Genomic DNA, 20,227 nt, shown 5'->3' with positions numbered 1-20,227 from the left:
TCATACACACAGGCTCAGTTTCCAGATAAAGCAGTTATCCAAAAAAGAGCACAGGGATTTTTTTTATGTGTTTAAAAAAGGTCTCCAATATTTCAATTTAATATGGGTTTCAGTGAGGTTATTAGCATAGATTGCAGTTGTTAATCAGATGATTGCTGTCCTGTTCTTCAACATCCATGCTTCTATGTGCATCACATAGTAAGAGTTAAAAGATACGAATTCATGTTTCTGTTTCATCTTAAAAGTCTCTCTCTTAAAGCTTTTGCATGAGAAATAGGCTTTCACATTTTCTCAGTGGTCTCACTTTGATACCCACGCATGATTTTTCATTGGTAAGGATATGAGTGCACATACATGTCCAGAGACATTATTGTCATTAATGCATTCACGAACAAATAGATGGTATTGAATGTCAGTGAGAGCTACCACACTTTTCTCATTCAGTTCACTTGACCAAAGTTTGTTTCCTCTGCAGTTTGGGCACACTGTTGTGGATGCAAAGCTCACTATGTTTACTGTATCTGAACTATGCTAATGCTGCATGTGTGCATTACCAAACAGTGTTTCCATGACCATTCATACACTTAAAAAAAGAAAAGTGACATGTATCTTCTGCATCCTATTCCTGACAACCAGATCACCAGAACTTCATTCTCAGCAGTTTCAACTAAAATACACCTGAGATTTCTTTCACCTACTAATTCCCTCAACAAGACCTTAACAGTTGTCTCAGAATGATTGCAGTGATTGTTCGTTCTTTCAGTCAGGCATTGGCTGGCCCATGTTTACCAGATCTAACCCTGTAGACTCCTCAGCCCGAATCCAAGCTTTACAGGCATCTGAAAGATTCTGTGATGAGGATTTCATGCTTTTCCCATGATTCTGAAAACCGTTGACCCTCTGTGTACCAGTTCCTGGTAGAGTGGGACCAACAGTACCTTCCCATTCATTTGCAGTACAAGAGATGAACAGTGTTATTGCTACATAGTTAAGAGGAGCTTGCAATTGAGCTGCTGAGCAAGAAAATCCAGTAATAGATATGGAAATTGTGATTAAAGTTTCAGCAGTTATAATAGAAAAAATAAATAGCACTGGTTGTGCAGTAAAAATGAGCAAACCAGTCTACCTAGCTTTCATATGTATTGTTTAAATGCATTAGGCTCCCTAATTTTCTTCTCATACATATCTTAGAATTTTTTTAGAAAGTGAGGGTTTGTTGCCTTGTGAACCATATGTAGCTTATCTTGGCCAGAGGATAATGCTTTTCTGAGTCAGTGGAAGTGTAGCTCCATTGTATTCCATAGTGAATAGTCTGTAGATCATAATGATGTAATAAATGGGCTTCATTTGAGGAAATGAGTTACTGAGAGGGCTCTGATTTAGACTTTGATGGTGAGATTCATCTCATCCTGAAGTGGACATGTAAGGTAGGCACTTCTGAAATGCCATTTATTTGAGCTTCTTTCAATTGACAGCTTACTGTGTCCCTCTGCTCCTGAGCAAACATGCAGACTCCACCAGCAATCACCTGTTGCTCTGCTGATTTATTTTAAGACCAGCTAGATACACAATATGAACCAAGGCAATGAAAGCATTTCTTTCAATTTTATAGATACAGTGTTTCTGCAAAACCGGTCAATTCCAGCAGGGAACACCTGCAAAAATAAGATTATTCTTTAGCCAGGAAAAATGTCTTTTTTACTAGCTTTTGGTATTTCTTGAGCTTGGGGTAAACTATAAGGAAGAACAGACACAGCAAAACAAATTTGCTGTGAAAAGACAGAATAATTAAATTGAAATATTGCCACAAGTAATTTTGGGGACTGGAAGGGGATGGTATATGCCAGAGTATAGAATTCCTGTCAATGAGGCCACTACAATTATAAACACTTCACCTAAGAGAAATGTTTGGCAGGATCAAGCCCAGACTTCTCAGTCAAGACAGTGACTGGCAAAAATCATACGACAATTTTCCAATTTTAAAATAACTACATTGTGGAATAAGATTTCTCACAAAGACTACATTCTGGGACACACAGGCTTAGCTTGCAGAGGACGTTTTATACAAATCTGTTACTTATTAAAGTTTTGGTGCACTCATTTAGTCTGCATGCCACTTAGGCAGTTGGAATCAATCAAAGTAACATGGTTGGGGAGATCACTCTTCACATACGTGTGGCTGAATGGCATACAGCAACCACGACAATTGCACTACAGTTCCTACCAGGAGTAGTTGCTTTGCTGTGTGAAAATTTTATTTTCAGGCATGTAGTTTTCAGGCAACACAAGTCTCTCCTATTTTTGGAATAGTCTGTGTGGTACCTCTCAGCCTTCTGAGCACTCATTCCTTAACTTTAGAAACTCAGTCTACTGATTACCCAAGGCCTATTGAAGCTGGTCACTGTCTGTCCATCAGTTTGTGTTGGCTCCGGATGAAGCCCCCAAGGAGTTCTAAAAATATATATGATGTGTTTACAGAAATTACAATAATCTATTTAGAGTGCAAATAGATGGTAACTGATGACATCACAGGGAAGTATTTTAATGGTTTATATTAACGGATCCCTGTGGCTTATAATAACAAAAGTAATGTATTTTTTATATTTCATGTCTGTTAAAAATTCCTCGGGTTTTTGGTTAATACTGGGCATAACATACTTTCTATGATATTAATAATAATTTATCCCTGTGATCCCAAGCCAGATCATGTCAGTGATAAGACTTCCATTAACCTGAGTCAATGGTGGGTCAGACTTTGGAGTAAATGAAAACAACAAAACCCAAGTTTTGAGACATTTTTTTTTATAATTTATATCACAACATAGGAAAAAAAATTGATAACCAAGATTTTAACAGAAGTGTTAGTGGAAGTAATTTGGAGATTTTGGAGATCAAAGTGCCTTGTGATTTTTGAGTTTGTTAAAGAGAGCAGGATTTCTGTATTAATTAATATATCCATCAAACTTTTATAATTGTTGAATCTTCAGGAATATCTTAGATAGGATAAATACTGGTTTTGAGTGAAAGAAGATAACCTAAGATTACGCCTGCAAATGTTTTTGCTTAATCCAGTAGTGTCTTAAAGTCTTATCCTAAAATTTAACTGGATTTTGAGCCATAAAATGACAGTGTTTGTTCTTCTTACGTGTGCAGCACAAGTAATCACAATGAGAAGGAGCTCTGTTTCTTTCTCCTGTGGTCTATTTTCTTCTCTGTCATATCACATTACAGCAGTACACAGGAGAACTAATTCAGACTCTGTTCCAGCTTCTTTGACCTCTTGTATACTCTAAATATATTTTACCATTGGTGAGCCTGAATAGTAAAAGTATTTGATTCCACCTACTTTGCACTGGAAAAATTCTGAGAAGAATGTAGACAATGAAAAGAAAATGGCCGTTGAGATCCAAATCACTTGTTCTGAGATGGGTGCAGGTTGATTTTTATATGAATCACATTTTTCCTCAAATATTTTTAAGTGTAATTTCTTGGCTAGATGTTTCATGTTTTAAATGCCATCAGTCAGTCTTATGTACTCAGTAAGCATTTAACTAACACCATGCAGTTAGTATGCTGTGCTCATATTTAACATATCACAATTCACCTCTTTGCCTTCCTGCAAGGCCTTGACCAGTCATTAGAGAAAAAATAAGTAGGAAATAAAAATAGAATTGTCATGGTTTATGCCCAGCTAGCAACCAAGCACCATGCAACCTCTCTCTCACCTCATCCCCCACACACCCACCCCAGTGGAATGGTGACAAGAATCAAAAGTAAAACTTGTAGCTTGAGATAAAACAATTTAATAATTGAAAAAAGTAGAATATGTAATAACAGTAAATAATAATAATAAATGATAATAAAAAAAACCCCAAACCCTAAACACTACAAAAAAGTGATGCAGAGTAGAGTTCCTCACTGTCTGCTGACTAATGCCAGACCCTTTCCCAGAACTCAGATAATTCCCACTTCCAGATAACTCCTCCAGTTTATATACTGGGCGTGATATTCTATGGTGTGGAATATCCCTTTGGCCCATTCAGGTCACTTGTCCCCGTTATGGTCCCTCCCAGCCTTTTTTGCATACCTCCTCACTGGCAGAGCATGAGATGTAAAAGGAAAAAGTCCCTGACTTGGGATAAACACGACTTACCAAAACCAAAACATTCTCATGCTGAATCCAAAACAGCACTGCAACAGCTACTGAGAAGAAATTAACTCTATCCCAGCTAAGGACAAGAATGAACAAAAAAAAATCCGGATAAAGAGACCACATGCAAATAAGGTAATTCCAAGTTTGCTTTCTTTTTTTCTAACATCTGCATCTTCCACATATTACACAAATGTGTGTTAAACCTGTTGTAATATTTTAGGCTTTGCCTCCCCTCCTTATGTTAAGACAGCCTTATCAGAGAGCAGTTCTGTACCTGAGCTCCCTCCACACGCAGCTTAGTCTGAGCAACAGTCAGTGTTGTTCTCCTCTGGGAACAGAAGTCAAAGGATCCATATGACAAGGAGGGAAAGAGGCTGCTCCATAAGCAGCATCTGGCTCTTTGGCAGATTTGTCAAGCACTTCTGCTAATGGGTTTGGATTTGCCCAGGGGTCTTTTATGTGGTTACATTGCAGATGGTCTGTCTGTTCTATCTTCTCCTTTTGAATACTTTTATTAAAAAAACTAAACTGATAAAGTTCTTTATGAGTCTCACAAGATGCCTGTGCAGGCTCCTTTCTGTTAGTCATCGCAAAGCTTTCCATATATTCTAATGTGTGTCTTGAGTTTTGTTGGCAATTCTGGACTTAGTTCTCCAGTTTAGCTTCCAAGTGATGTAATTTACTGTGATCTGAGTTCATATTATTGTCAAATTTCTCTGGGAATTTCTTAATGTCACTTGTAGAGCAGAAGTAACTTTACCTCCCCTTGAAGCATGAAATATACTTGCCTTCCACTAGCCATCCACCTTTGAAAATATAAGTTCAAATCCGGATTTGGTTAAATGTGAAAATTAGCAAGATGGTCTCAATCTAATTCATAGGGGATTTGTGTCTGCCATTTAAGAGAGGCCCAGGACTGAAGCAGCAAGTCTGTGGGAAGGTATGTTTGGCAGAGCTATGGAGAAAGGCATATGCAGTGCCCAAATAAATAAAGCAATTCCACAGATCAACTTTTTAACAGAATTATTTATTGTATGGCGCAAGCGCAGAAGAGGGCAGAGAGGGAGAACATCCTGTTTGATGAATTCCATTTAAGTTCTGTTTCAATTTACAACTAAATCTCTGTCACTTTAATTTTTAAGGGTTTTGGGATTTTATTTGCTTTTCAGTGTAGAAGTAATTGGCAGGTGACTAGACATAAGATCATGCTTTATTCCTATGTTATTTCAGGCTTATGTCTTATTTTCCTTCTAATTATGTAGATTAAATTAAATAGAAAATAAACCCCTGTGCTCTCAAAGATGTAGTGCTTTTCATGACTTTCTCAAAATAGTACCAGAGAAGAACATTCATCCCTCTTAGCATTTCATTATTATACCATGTTTCCCAACAGCAATACTTTAGCATTTGCTGAGAAACAAGAATAATTGTATCATAAAAAGCAATCATATTGTTATGAACACCTCGCACCCTGCCCTGTCTCGCAAACCAGGTTCTTGGGGAACCAGTGGGGAACCTGTGCTAAATGCAGTAAAGTTGCGGTCTTACATCTGCAACGTGGACGTGGGTGGACTTAAAAACCAACAGCACTGCAGGGCTTGTTTCCTGCCACCTTGTTTTTCTCTCAGTACTTGGACAGAAGTGGATATGTAATGATTTTAAAAGGCTAAGCATTATGTCAGAAGTCTTGTTGGGATCCAATCATTTGGTGTAAACTGTGTTTTGATCAGAGGGAGATATAAATGAGGGTTACCAGCAGACAGGCTGGTTCCCAGGGCTGCTCTGTGTGTGCTGAGGCAGTGAGGGCTGGAGCGGTGGCTCTGCTGGCGCCCCACTCCTATGACTCTGGCCAGGCAGGCAGGCATGCCCTGGCCTGGTGGCTGGGTTATCTGCATGCAGGCTGAGCTGGAACTGGAGGTGTTACAGATTTGCAGCTGCTACCTGCCCCTTCTTGTGGCCCCAGGGGATAATTCAGGGAAGGGGAACTGTGCCCCAGAGCTCTCAGCGACACGTATTTATTAAGTCTTAGAAAAGTCACCTACTTCACCCCAGATGAAAAAGGTGTGTATGCTTTAAGTTTCAAATTATAAAATAACTTGGGGAAATCAAACAGTAAAGCAAAATGAAGTGTAGTCATTTTATATCAATTGTAAAGAACAGCCAGCATTGGTGCATTTATCAGAGCATCATCCTTTTCTTGCTCAGAATACCAGAATTTGTTTTGAGTGTAATTAGTTATGGAAAGTTCTTTCAGATTCTTCCAGGCAATAAGGTCACCCTGGGCAAAATGACAAGGGATATGTGCAACACACCTAGTGTACCTTGCCATCCAGAATGGATGTGCTCAGCTATACCTTACAGCAGTGATCAGATGCTGAAGCAGTTAAGGCATCAGGCAGTCAGCAAGTTGCATATATTTGTTTTATATTCTAAACCAAACTCATTGTTGGGACTGCGATTAGAGAACAGAAATAATTGCTTTTGACACAAACTCTTTTGGAGCCAAACATAATGTGCTCCACATGAGGTAAACTACAGAATATTTGTCTTGGGAGCCAAGATTCAGATCGGGTTTAACTTACAAGGGGAACTTCACTGTTAAAAGTGAGATGTGTTAATGTTTCCCACGTTAGGACTGCTTGCCAGTAACTCTCTGCATTTTATATTTACCAAGAGAAGATTCAGAATGTTTGCATTAAAATATGAATAGAGAATGAAAATACAAGCTTTTGGCAACTCCTGTATTCTGCCTAGTCTGTCATCATAACTCGTCCTTTCTGGAAGCTGATGAAGTTCTTGCAATGCCCCTGTACTGGTGGCTAAAGAAATTACATTGAAATGAGGTATGGTCACTCTTAATACAGCACACCTGAAAGAGCTTCTTTCCCTTTGGACATTTCCTGCTGAAGAAGAACCATGTTACAATAACTAGTTTGAAATACAACAGACATCTCAATTTAGGGTGAGTCAGACACAACCTTCCCCTTGCTCTTTTTTTAATGAAAATATGAGCTCACACTTACATCATGCAGTCCAGGTTACGCTGAAGCCAACAGCAAAACTCCCAGCCCTTCATCCCTGATTTCCCAATTTTAGATTTGCTTAAATATTGTCTGACATGAATAGAGTTGACATTATTATATTTAAATTCATAATAATTTCACTGCAGTAAGCAGTGTCATTTTGAAGGCTGTGTTTTACAATGGATATATTAGCAACAGGCTAGTAATTGGCAGAGCTGGTCATCTCCACATTCCTCTCTATATATGAGAAACAGGTTTTGTTTCTCAAATCAAACTCAAAACCACCAAAGACTGTGAGATTCTTCAGTCACTGGGTTTGTTACCTTAGGTCCAGCCAGATCATCTGTCACAGATGTAGAAGGGATGCTGAAATTTCCAGCAGATTTTTCAGATGTGACTCTGAGCAGTTGTTCTGCAGAAGTGGTGGCAGAAGTGGGGGGAAGGCCACAGGCTTGCTGTTTGCATTCCAACCATCTCCACAGAAGTGTTTGTTATTTGTTTATGACACAGCACATCATGTTGTCAGAACCACATCATTTGCAAGTGCCCGTCACATCTGGAAGTGATCAGAAGCTGTTGGGTGAACTACTCTTTGAAAATGCGGCCCTGTGGTCCAAAGACTTGCATTTAGATCTTATGTATCTGTAAACTGGTAGTTTATATTTCATGTAATTTGGATACTTGACAAGCTCCCCATGGAACAGTGGTGTCATATTCATTTTTGGTTTATTTAAATACTCACATAAGGACTTCAAAACCCACTTCAGTATTTTTTTTTTTCTTTTTTTTAAGTAGCAGGTGCCTGTGTACCTTTATGTGTTTTCTGTTCACATGCCCAGGCTTGGGATGGGCCAGCCTCAGCCTGTACATGTAGTAAGAGAATTGACCACCCAGCCCTTCTGTCTGCCATTCCTTCAGTCCCTGGTCCTTGACACTTATAGTTTAGATGCTGTCTCTCTGGCTCCTGGACTGGTTTTCTCCAACCAGCTGCCTTTTTCCACAAGAAGATGGGAATTATCTATTCAGACACCACATTACTTCTTTCCAGATACTTCCTCCAGTGACTGGAGTGTAAACCACGAGCTAAAATTGCATCCCATCAAAACTGTGGCTGTCACATAGTCCAGAAAAGAGATCTCAAAGGCTGGGATCCAGCTGGCCGAAAGGTATTGCTCTGCACAGCTTTGCTTTTTGTGTGTGCATCAGTTTATTATATCACAGTGTAACAGTTTCCCGTATAAAACTATCATTTGCCTTCATCAACTCAAACCAATCTTAAACTTCAGAGTGGAGAGAAAAGGTGGAAGAGAAGCATATGGACAAAAAGTGCCTCCCATTACTTACCTTTTCAGTGTCAGCCTGCTTATTTCCCTACTCTGAATCTGTGTTTTGTAATTGAACAACCTCCTTAGAATAGAGAGGGTGGCCTGGAAGTTTATGCTGGGGCAAATAACTTAGTATGTTCCACTGATTTGTCTTGATTTTTATTTATTTATTTTAATCCTTGTTGGCTTTGGACAAGTCAGCTACATGTCCAACAGGAAAATCCAGAAATGGCTCCTAGATATTATTCTATGTTTTATCCAAAAGTGTGGAAATCCAAATTAATTTTACATTGTCTTTTAATTGTGACAGGGAAATGACATTCATTCCCAATAAAAGTGAAAGCAGTGATAAATTAATGTAATGTGGATTTGTGGCTGACTGAACTGCACTACAATAGACTGTTTTCTGTGGTTTTCTGGAAACCACATGAAATGACATTAAACTGAAATAAAATGTGTCAGTCAATCAGAAAGAAGGAAAACCATGCAGTTACTGACCTTTAAGCAAAGAGTAGTTTTCAGCAATTATATAGCACAACAATCTAGCCTGTCTAAACTCATTGGTGTGTTTAATCATCATGAGAGCAAACCTAAACTTTTCACTTCCAGGCACAAGAACACCAGTTTTTCTTTCTGGCAAAAATAAACTTGAATTTGTAAGCAATTATCTTTCACAGTATTTATTCATATCTTCTCATCTGAGTCACAAAGAACAAATACATATATCCCTTTCAGTAAAAAAATAATATCTTATTATTATAGCAGTAGCCATATACTAGATTAACAAAAGCTTCAGCCTTTGGCAGTTGTTCATGCAGTGAGAAAAGAGAGAAGCATAGATTTAATAAAGACAAAAAATATCTACACCTAATTGTTAGGAAGCACAGAGAAGCTCAAGGTGACAGGGTCAAAAAAGGGAGGGTGATAGCAAAAGCTTAACTGGGGAAATGGGCATGGGGGGAGAGGAAGAAGCTGCAGCACTGTTAAAATAGATGTCCTTTTTTCTAGCTGTGAATGGTGTGAGGGGGCAAGCTACAGTGACGGCCTTTGTCACCAAACCTGCTTGCCCACGTTCTCGGCTGAGCCCTCTGCCTCAAGTGCATCCCAGGCACTAACACTGTCTGCCTGTCAGACAGCTCTGTCTGCAAGAGGGTTTTTTCTCCTGGTATTAGAGCTTGAATAGTCAAGAGGACAATAGGCAGGAAAGAAAAACTGAAAAGCAATCACAACCTGTGCCCCTTTATGCCCCAAAGAATTATCTAAGGAGTCCCATCCTCTGTAAGACAAGCAGTTTATTTGGGATCGAAAAAGCTGTTAAACAAAATCAGGCACTTTTGAATTTTCCTCAAATGATTGTTCCTTTGTACTAGAAGGACCTTCTCCATGGTGCAGTTATTGCAATATCTGGGTATGGGTTCTTTCCCTGTGAGCTTGAACTCATGTGCTGGGAAGCTGCATGGTGATATTCCATATCCATTGTATTAAATAGTCCATAGAGAGTCTACTACAGTCCTTACTTTATACTTACAGTTTTGCAAAGTTCTACCTTGTGATATTTTTATTACCTATGTGGTATTCCTTAACATGGTAGAAAAACTTGGATGTTCTAATTATTTGTTTCACTAAGGTTGCCTCTCTTCGATACCCTCTGTCGGACTTTGGTTGTAGATTGACAGAAGTATTTTTATTTTTGGAATACCAATGTGACTTTGCTTTTGCCTCTTTCCACTACTTTTTTGATATGAATGCTGACACTGTACTTGCAAACACACAAGAAACAGAAATTATACAGCTGTAATCTACTTCCTATCCCCAAACGGTTGCAAAAAGTTTAGCACTTGTTTTCTCTACTGTTAAAAAATAAAAAGTAATAAAATAAAACTCTGAGGAGCATTTGCTGGTTTTATCAATATAACATGACATTATTTTACTGTTTCTTAGCACTGTATCGCTTTACAAGTTAAGCAAGGAGGCCTCAAGGAGAGTGGGAAGGAGGTCTTGCTAGTGTCCAGTCCTATTATTTGTTTTTAACTCTGGCAAGCTCCCAGAAATTGTGTGTTGGAGGGGCAGCTTTTGCGATATTGTGCCTAGAATAGCAAAAGTTCTGTTTTTTGGCCATCTACAAAGCTTAAGAAGATCTATAGGTGGGCTTGATGAGCCAGGGAAAACAAGAGAGGTAGTCATCTCAATGGAACAAACTTACCTCATTGGTTTTGCACTTCCTTCCTTACCTTTTACAGTGACAAAATAAAAAATTACAAAGGCTGTCAAATACAGTGTAAAAGCACCTGGAAAAGAAAATACTAGCTTGTATTTTGGGGTTGGTGAAATGACTGGAAATGTTACTCCTTTGAGGAATTTTCTTCAGCTCTGTGTTGTGTTGTACTATGTCAGAGATCTTCCGTGGAAAGGTGTTGGGAAGTTTTCTCTTGTGCATACATTTAGACACATGTCCATGTGTATATTGAGGACCAAAGAATTATTATAAGACTGGATGTATCTGTGTGTTGGTGTACCTGTATTTGTATACAACTGTATATTCCTTGGAAACTTGTTCATCATCCAGAATCCCTCTCTCTTCACCTTTCTTAGTGCCCACTGTAGTCTTTGAAAGGGTTGGTGTAACTTCTTTTTAATTGCATTATTTACAGTCCTTGCACGCAAGAGTAAACATGAAAAACATCTGGCTTAATTATGAATGTAATGTATAAATGCAGTTTTAAAAAAACCAAACAAAACAAAAATCCAAAACAGAAGAAAGCCCTTTATAAATATGGTGTTCTCTAAATTATTGATTGTTTTAAACTTTGTCGCAGATTTTATGTAGATCGAACAAATGACATTTGTGTTTGCGCATCCATTTTGATTGTTTTCATCAGAATAAAGGCTTGTGTAAGCTAGTTCAGACTGTGTATGAAAGAGAGGTGAGCTCACTAGTCCTGTTCAGGACATGGCTGAAAGATCTGCCTAAAAAAATTTATGTGGGAAATGGAAAAAGAAATTACTCCACTTGTCTTCAAAACAGTGCAGTAGGTCTGAGAGCTGAGCTGATACAAGTAGGAAGCAGAGTTAGCTGAGTTTGAACAGTTCTCTTATCCAACTTTCCTATTGCACTAGAAGTTGATTTTAAACAAAGAGAAATTCCATGTTTGTTTCATTTCAGAACAAGGTAGCTGCTATTTAACTGGACAAGACCCCAGGTTTCTGTGAGAAAGTATGGACTGTTTAAGAACTGGGGTTATGATGGGAGGGATACAAGAAAAGCAGGGGGAAACTAACCTAACAACAATAATAATAATAGAAGTAATAATAATAACAGCAGCAATAAAAATAATAATGTACATTTTTGCCACAATGAAGTTTAGTGAGATTCTGCTAAAGAAACGTATGTGGCAAATTTCCTATCAAATACTTTAAAATACTTTAAAAATTTTTGTTATGATTATTTATAAACTAAATTAAATTATTCAATTTTAAGTAGCCTCCATCTAGTCCTTCTTTCAGTTCTGCTGTAATTTGGATTTGCTTCAAATTCTGCACAGAATTGGTATTTGTAAAATGTCCAGTTAGGCTGGCATTTGAAGTACTTTGTTTTCATGTTAGAATATTTATTCCTTTATAAATCTTTGATAAATTATTTCATACTTTTGGTCTTGTTGGTAAAAAAGTTTGAACTGGATTATGTAGCAAAAAGGTTACATTTTAAAACATCATGTCTTTCAAGAAAATTATGTAAATATGTTCTACTTGTAGAATTAGTAAATAATCAAGCTAGTTACAAGCTGTGGAAGGACCCAGCTCTTAGGCCACCTTCATAATAGTTAAACTGGAAATTCAGATGGATAACAGAGTTATAACAACCCAGATTTTCTGAAAATAAATTTTATCTCTGCTGAAAAAATGCAGTGCACAAATGGATATGTGATTGTAACGAAGGGGGAAAATAGAGGAATTTTAAAAACACAATCATAGAAGCAAGGCTTAAGCTTTTTACCTTTAAAACAACACAAGTGAAAGCTATACAGAAGTACAGAGATGCAGTTGTCACGTGGGGCAATCATTAGTCCTAGTTACACCTTCCTGTGCAAGGTTGGGTTATGGTGCTGGGCTGTGCACTCTGGTGGTCTGGGGTAGGACACAAGTTCTGTTCATCCACACTTGTAAAGATGGGACAGAAGAGGGTGGAATTTGCCTCTTTGGATGCTGTTCCTTAATCCACTTCTGAGCATAGGCTAACCCTTGAAAAGATACAACTCCAAGCCAGGCAACAGGATATGCTCTAATGGGGAAGGCTCAGAATTCCCACACAGATATATTTTTGATTCAAACCGTCCTCAGTTGGGTAGGGCTGTCCACAGGTTGGAGTTAAAGCCCACTGAGATCTGGGAGACAGTTCTGTGAAATGGGATATTTTAGAGAGTTTTCTAGTAAGCCTCTGAAATGATCCACTAAGCACATGCAAATACCAACTTTCAAAGACTTTAAGCACAACCAAAGCAGAATAAAAGACAAGTCTGGCTTGCCAGGTTTCAGGTTTTTGCTCAGAAGCTGGGAATAATGCAAACCTTCTTCAAACAATCAAGATATAATTAAAACATCTTCTTACCAAGCAATCAATTTTCTGTCAAAATGTATCTTTTTATACAATGTAGAATTTTACTTAATTATTCTAAAAAGCAGTCTGAGACGTCACAGGAGGGGGAAAACTAAAGCTCAGTTATGTGCCTGGCAGAGAAACAAAATATGTAAAATAAAATTGTACAGTGTAGTTTTTTAAGCACCTTTAACAATAAACTTTATTCCATCTAAATTGGAACGCACCGCATTTACTAGAAAGCAGTTTTTAATAAATAGCTGCATGAACTTAGAAGTATTAATTACTCCTTCAGAGATTTCTTTTAAAATTTTTTTAGTGCAGGAAAGCACATACTGAACCTGAACCTGCTTCTGATTAAGTCAGTGAAAGCAGGACTCTGATAAACATTTAGTTTGACGAAATGAATTCAAGATGTTGGAATTATTTCATCCATTTTACTAAGCATTTTTCCTGAATCCTCCATTCACTGAAAGATAAGATTTTAGTAAGCCTGTAGCATCTTCCTGAGAATTTTTTAGGCTAGAGGTAAACTAAATGCATCCAGAAAAGTTAATTGAATAATATGTGTCACACGGAATGTAACGCGCACTTCTGTAAATAAATCACACAGGGATATGTAAAAGTAATCCCTGTACTTGTTCACACAGGATGGAGCACCCAGGATAACACAATGCATGCACATGGTTTTGTGAAACTTTTTATTGGTTTGGATATCCTTTTTATTCTTAATAGACTACCAATAAGTGCAAGATGTTTTTTACTTGTGCAGAAAAGCTATCTATTTGTGAATGCACTACTTTTAAAATAATTTTAGTTAATTAACTTGCCATGTCTGTGAACTGGGATGCCGTTTGTTATACAAAATAAATTAGGGCGATAAAAATACTTCTCTGCACAGAATGTTTCATGCTAGTTTGAAACAAAGAGTATTCCTTTTACAACATTTGATTGTTTATATTCTTTGCCAAGAAAATGAGACTTAGTGGACCTCATTTTCTGATTAAAAAAATCTGATTTGATTAAGAAAACCTGATTCATTTGACTGTGAAAAGTGTTTAAAATGGATACTTCTTAAATACATTAGGTAAGTGAGCCAGTGATTTTGCTTATGAAATTTGCATCTTTGGGAATGATATATGCTTGTCTGAAAAGAAATTATTGCAACTTTCATGCTAACCAAGGGAAAAAAGAACACGTGTAAACTTTCTAACCTGGAACTGCCCATTAGGCATCTGTGTGCTCATCATACTTCAACAGGAAATCATGATATTTAAAACTGCCAAGTGAACACGTGGGGAGCATTACGCTGTGTATGCAATGAAACACGCATTGTTTATTTTGTGTAGCATTCTTCTGCTCCCTTAAATACATACAAGATGGAAACTCATAGACTTTTTTTAACCTTTAGCTGCTATCCTTGGACAGAAACTGCTAAACAAGACCTGGCAGACTTGTAAACAACTTGAGTTCATTTCATCTAACACCGATCATATTTCCAGTAGACAATAAATATAACGCGCTGCTGACAGATGTGCAGAAATGTATATACAATTAGATGAAGAAATTTTGTTCAACACAGTTCAAGTCGCAATTTATGCCTTTGCATTTCCTTGAATATGGCTGTAAAATTCTTACCTGCTGATGCATGGCCTCCAGCAACATCAGGTTTTTCCTGCTCATCCAGAGTGCTGCTGGGGAGGCTCTTCCAGTGACTTAGCAGTGCATCTCATGGTTGACTCAGGTATTTACTTGAGTAAATGATATTCTTTGCTTCCTGTGGCTTCGGGTAAGGCCTTCATTAATTTTCTCAGTTGAGATGTAGTATCTTCTACATTTCCTTGTATATATTCAAGACATGAAAGGTCTGAATCTGTATCTTGGGTTAAATGAATGTTATGTGAGGGCATAAAGCATCCAGGAGATCAGCGGAATTAGGAGCACAAAATGCCAGATAATTTCATTTTCTGGAGGGGAAAAAAAACCAGTTTCAGACAGCAGACCCATATTTGATGGAAAGGTAATGTAGTTTTGTTTGTTTGCTTTTCCACAGAGGAGGATGTGTGGAGCACAGAAGATAGGCAGTTTCAAAGTGAAACTTGAAATAAATACTTAAGATGTTGGGTGTCACCTTAACAATTTGTCATTGATTGTCCTGGTCATAATATGAATACCTGGGAGCTGTCGTCTTAACTGAACCATTCCAACTGTTCATCTCTTTCCTCACCATCTCAGCCTTCTACAATCTAATGGGGCTTTTACAGCCCTGTAAGACTATCTTTCTGTTGGCCTTTGGACTATACATATGGTAAATCGTTCTCCTGTTACAGATGGGCTGGCAACTTTGCTTATATACAGCAAAATTGTTTCTCTGGGGAAAAAAAATTCCTGTGTCATTAATATATAAATGAAGCAAGGAATAGGCGAGCACGCACTGCAAATTGGATTGCAATTACCGGTCTAAGAAATGCTCCTTGTCTGCTCTGTCTTTGTCTGAGAAAGGCAGATCTGTTGTCACTGCATGAAAGACATCTACAGGCCCGCAGTGTAACTGTGATGCTGGAATTCATTGCAGTCTAAATCTGCTTGACATTTTGCAAGCTTCCCAGAAATTATGCAGAAGAAAATAAATATCAAGTGATCCAAGAAGAATATACACATATTTAGGAGTAAAGAATATTCCAGATGTACATGAAAGTTCTGTTTGTTCACTCGTATGGTCTGTTCCTGTGATTTAGTGTGGATGCAGTGACTGCTGGTGGTTGGAATACAGATAATGAGAGGCAGAAGTTCCTGTTTTGGCTTTCTATGTAACGCCTGACTTTTTACCTAATTTCTGTATTTTCTTCTAAGAAATACCTGTGTACCTGAATTTGTTCATTTATCTCTCCATCTGTCCACCCACATATGTACGCTACCTCATGCAGAGTTTCTGTAGTGTGTTTCAGTGGCAGTTTCATAAGCCTGTGTCACTTCATAATACCTAAACAAGAAGTGAAAAATAGTGGCACTGTTGCTGTTACCTACTTTCCTAGGTTTGGTGAAAAACAAAGATGTCAAAGGAACCTGTACTTATTTGTTAATCTGGCTGCCTTTCACACTCTCCATATTAAAACAACAAAAAAAAATTTATTACAGAAAAAGCAGTTTATTTTAGATAGTATCACAATGCATTAATACTGTCACCTTGGTTTTTAACAGGTCTATGGAAATGCAGGATCTAGCAAGTCCTCATAATCTTGTTGGAAGTAGTGATGCACCAGGTAGTTCCAAACTGGATAAATCTAATCTCAGTAGCACATCAGTCACAACAAATGGAACAGGAGGTAAGTATAAGACACAGCTGGCACGTAGAAAATTTGGCTAGTTTTTAGTCATATGCATTTTTACCATAATTTCCAGAATTACCATATACCCATTTATAAATCCAGCAGGAATTATGAAACATTGGCAGTCATACAAGAGTAAATTTCTAATTCCTACATCACTTCTTTGATTTGCACCAACTGAAATAAGAGGCAGAACTGAAACAAGGTTCATAGATGAAATAAGGAAAATTTTTGAATGGTTGCTTTCAACACAGTGTTAAATGTTTTCTCATGCCTGTTGGTAGTTTATGAAATAAATTGAATTTTCTGTGTCATACTTCCTTGATGAGTAGTGATTTACACTTACACCCTGAGCTACATGCATTTAGGTTAAATTAAAATCACTGTCAAGAGAAGTACATCAAAATTACACTTATGTAACTTTTTTTTGCTGATCAGTTCCATTTCTTGGGAGGCAACGAAAGTTTGTAATAAAGGGATCTTTGGATTTCCGTCAGCAGTAGCTGGTCATTACTGCTGTAGGTGATACTGCAGGGACAGCACTGCCATGCAGCTACAACACAGATATTCCAATGCTTTCAGAAAATCGGTTCTGCCGTAGCTGAATTGGAGCAGTGGGAGACAGGGTGCCACATTCTGAGGTGCAGTCCATGAGAGTGACACCGTGGATATGAGTCAAATTAGAGTTTCTTTTTTAGAGTTTATACATTGCTGTCTATTTTAGCAGTTGGCACTAAGAAATTTTTTTTTCTTTGTTCTTTCTGGCCACAAGGTAGAGCATTTAATCACTTACCCTGTTTAAATAAAAGTCTATCAATGTCAATAAAAATTAGATGTGCCTGTGAGGGTAACTGAGCTCACAAAGAAGGGCTGAACCCTATTTTTAAATAGAATCCTTACTCCACAAAGAGAAAACTTCAAGCATGCTATTGAAGAGCAGTAGTAACTCTTCTTCAATAGGTGCCTCTATATTATACAATGTGCATAAATAAACCAGTTAAAATAATACCCATAAAAACAATGCAGTTCCGTTAAAAGACTCGACCTAAAGTGTTGAAACACTGATTTTGATAAATGAAGACTGTTCATTTACGCTGAACAGACATTGGGAGAATGAACTGTTGTACCATTCCTGTTCTCAGGAGACAACATGACTGTGTTAAATACTGCAGACTGGTTGCTGAGTTGCAGTACTCCCTCCTCTGCAACAAGTATGAGGGACCCTGGTACAGTGCATGCGTGTGGTGTGTCTCCATGACTGCTGTGTGACGTTCTCTGCGTTTGCTCTGGTCTTTTGTTATGCAGTTTGAATGTTCTCATGGGGTTCCCCCCGACCCCTGCGCCTTTTTTCCCTATCCTCTCTCAAAGGCTTTTCCCACAGCCAGAAAACTGTTAGGAAGTTGCAACAAGTAGTTATCTTACAATGCTTTGAAAGTCATTTGATGAGCAAGGAGAATTTAACTCGCTTATAATTAGCTTAGCTGTCTACATGCTTTGAGTGGCTGGGATTGTCTCATGGTGTTCAGCATTGCTGGGAATTGCCAGTAGTCAGCATTGGTGGAAATCAGACCAATGGAATTTTCACAGAATGCCCATTTGCTTTTCTTTTATTTTTAAGCAGAGCATTTCTTGATTACTTGAGCGCAAGTCAAGGATGTCAGTATTGTTCTTACTCCTACTATGACTTTCACTATTAATCAAAGCTTATGTCTGATTTGCTGCCACATGTAACTTGCCACTTTACAAAATTTTGGTAAAATTTTCCAAGCTGTTGTTTTCATTTTTGGGTTTTCTGACATGTATTATGAATTTTCATAAGTTGTAAGGATCAATAATAACTCTATATGTGACATTGTTACAGATTAATCATAAGTGTAACCCTTATGGGATTAATCATAAGTGTAAACATGCACAACCATGTTTCTCTACAAGTCGTTATATGGGTGCTTAAGTTGTGCAGGTTTGGACTAAAGTTAGGAAGATTTCAAAAGCTTGCCTTTTTAAAAAATGCCTCAGAATTAGCTTGCCATTTGTAAAACACATATGCAAAGAAAATTTACAAAAAACCCAAAACTTGAGCACAAAAGATCATTTGCACTAGAATAACTCGTTCCATGTGAATGCTCGTGCTCAGTTACAAGAATTTAAGTTTAAGGAAGGACTGAGATAACTTAGTCTGTCACCTCATTTAACTGTTCAGCATGTTGAGGTAAATATGGAAGGTAACAATTTAAGTCCTCATTATTAGTAGTGAGGAAATACAATGTGTTACTTGAATTAAATCTGATTTTCCATAGGCAGTAGAATGTTTAGAATTGTGCTTCTAGTTGAATATATTCCCAGGAAAACTCTGTGACAAGCTGTGTGGTTTATTGTTTTACATGAGCTTTTAAAATCAGATTTGTTTGCTATAACATCTGTTGCACTTGCTTGTCGTCCTTCATGCATGATATTAGCACTGCTTGCCCCTAAAACTCTGCATTCATTTTCAGTCCTTAACATAGAGGGATGCTTTAGAGAAAAAAAGAACAAAACAGGGCAGCAGAGTAGCAGTCATTTTGGTCTGCTACATCCTTTCATCAAGTAAAGAAGGTATTTTGTAGAAGCTGTTGCTTGCTGGGAGCTGTATTCTGAGTTAGCCTTAAAATAATGAAGTTTGGACAAGATCCCTGGAGGTCATTTGGGCCAAGCACTGCTCAGAGCAGAGCCAACTTTGCTGTTAGATCATGTCGCTCAAGGCAGCACTGACTTTTCCTCCTACATCTAATTGGATTTTTCCCTTAGTGCAGCCTGTATCTGTTCCCACCTGTTGTTTCCCAGGGCACCTTTTGAGATGAGTGTGCCTTTGTTCTTTGTCTTCTTTGCACCTTCCCATTAGATAGCTGCAGGCAGCAATTAGGTGTCCCCTCAGCCTCCTTTTCCTAGGACAGAACAAGCCCAGTTTCTTGTGTCTCCTTGCACATCATGTGCTCCAGCACCTGATGATGTTGGTAGCTCTACTTTGTTTGTGTGTTGCTATGGTCTAAGCCCATCTGGCAACTAAGCAGCACACAGCTGCTCGCCCTATCCCGGCTGCAACTCAAATGTATTTCCAGTTAGAGATTGCATTTGATTTTATTTTCACTCTTTCGATATGTAAAAAGAACAGTAGTTCTCTTGAACCAATGTTAGAATTTTTTCTCCTAAGGTAGCTTTGTGCTTTTTACCTTCGTTTAATGACATACAACCTAAAGAAAAATAGGTAATAGTGAAAATCTCTAGCTACACTGAGGAAGGACCCTGAGGAATTCCTTACTGTAGTAAAATCTGAATGCAAAAAAGTAGAACTGTTTAAAATCAAGCACATTTAAAAACACTTTCTATATGTATTTTTCAACAAAACTCAGTGCCAATATAATGTTTTTCCTCAAGTTAAGTACAGGAGAGTTCCTTTTGGTTTTGATTCTTTGCTTTCCAGGGAAAGAAAAAAGATGGTGTCTATTTGTGCTGATGGCAGTGCACTGCAGCTGGCATTAACCAGAACTAGATACAATTCTAAAGTAAACATTTCAATTCATGACTGAAGTTTTTGTTCAATATAACAGTTAAGCACATACCGTCATCCTGGATGCAATACTGAATATTTGTATCTTGCTATGGACAATAGTGAAATACTTTCTTGAACAGAAAGAGATAAAAAAATACTTTTTTTCATGTAGGTAGAAGCCCAGACTTTGCAGGAGTGCATAGAGGCATCCATATGTAGTAATCAGCAAATAAATTAATTTAGATACTTTATATGTTCCTCATGACTGAGAGGTTTA

At 37.8% G+C, this 20,227-nt stretch overlaps 1 protein-coding gene across 13 annotated transcripts in view; it reads left to right on the top strand.

The window, feature by feature from the left end:
• EYA4 (EYA transcriptional coactivator and phosphatase 4) overlaps positions 1 to 20,227 on the top strand; it is a 140,496-nt gene that overhangs the window by 78,427 nt on the left and 41,842 nt on the right. For 11 of the 13 annotated variants that reach the window (XM_039569817.1, XM_039569816.1, XM_039569811.1 and 8 more), the window contains one exon: positions 16,297 to 16,421. In XM_039569817.1, coding sequence (XP_039425751.1) covers positions 16,297 to 16,421 — 125 coding nt within the window. Of the gene's footprint in view, positions 1 to 16,296; positions 16,422 to 17,566; positions 17,636 to 20,227 lie in introns of those variants that run through there. The other 2 variants (XM_019291305.3, XM_039569818.1) reach the window with 1 other exon arrangement.

The sequence above is a fragment of the Corvus cornix genome, chromosome 3 (genome assembly GCF_000738735.6).
Source record: "Corvus cornix cornix isolate S_Up_H32 chromosome 3, ASM73873v5, whole genome shotgun sequence".
Taxonomy (NCBI): domain Eukaryota; kingdom Metazoa; phylum Chordata; class Aves; order Passeriformes; family Corvidae; genus Corvus; species Corvus cornix.
Note: the sequence above shows the minus strand (reverse complement) of the source record. Positions and strands in the feature narration are given on the sequence as shown.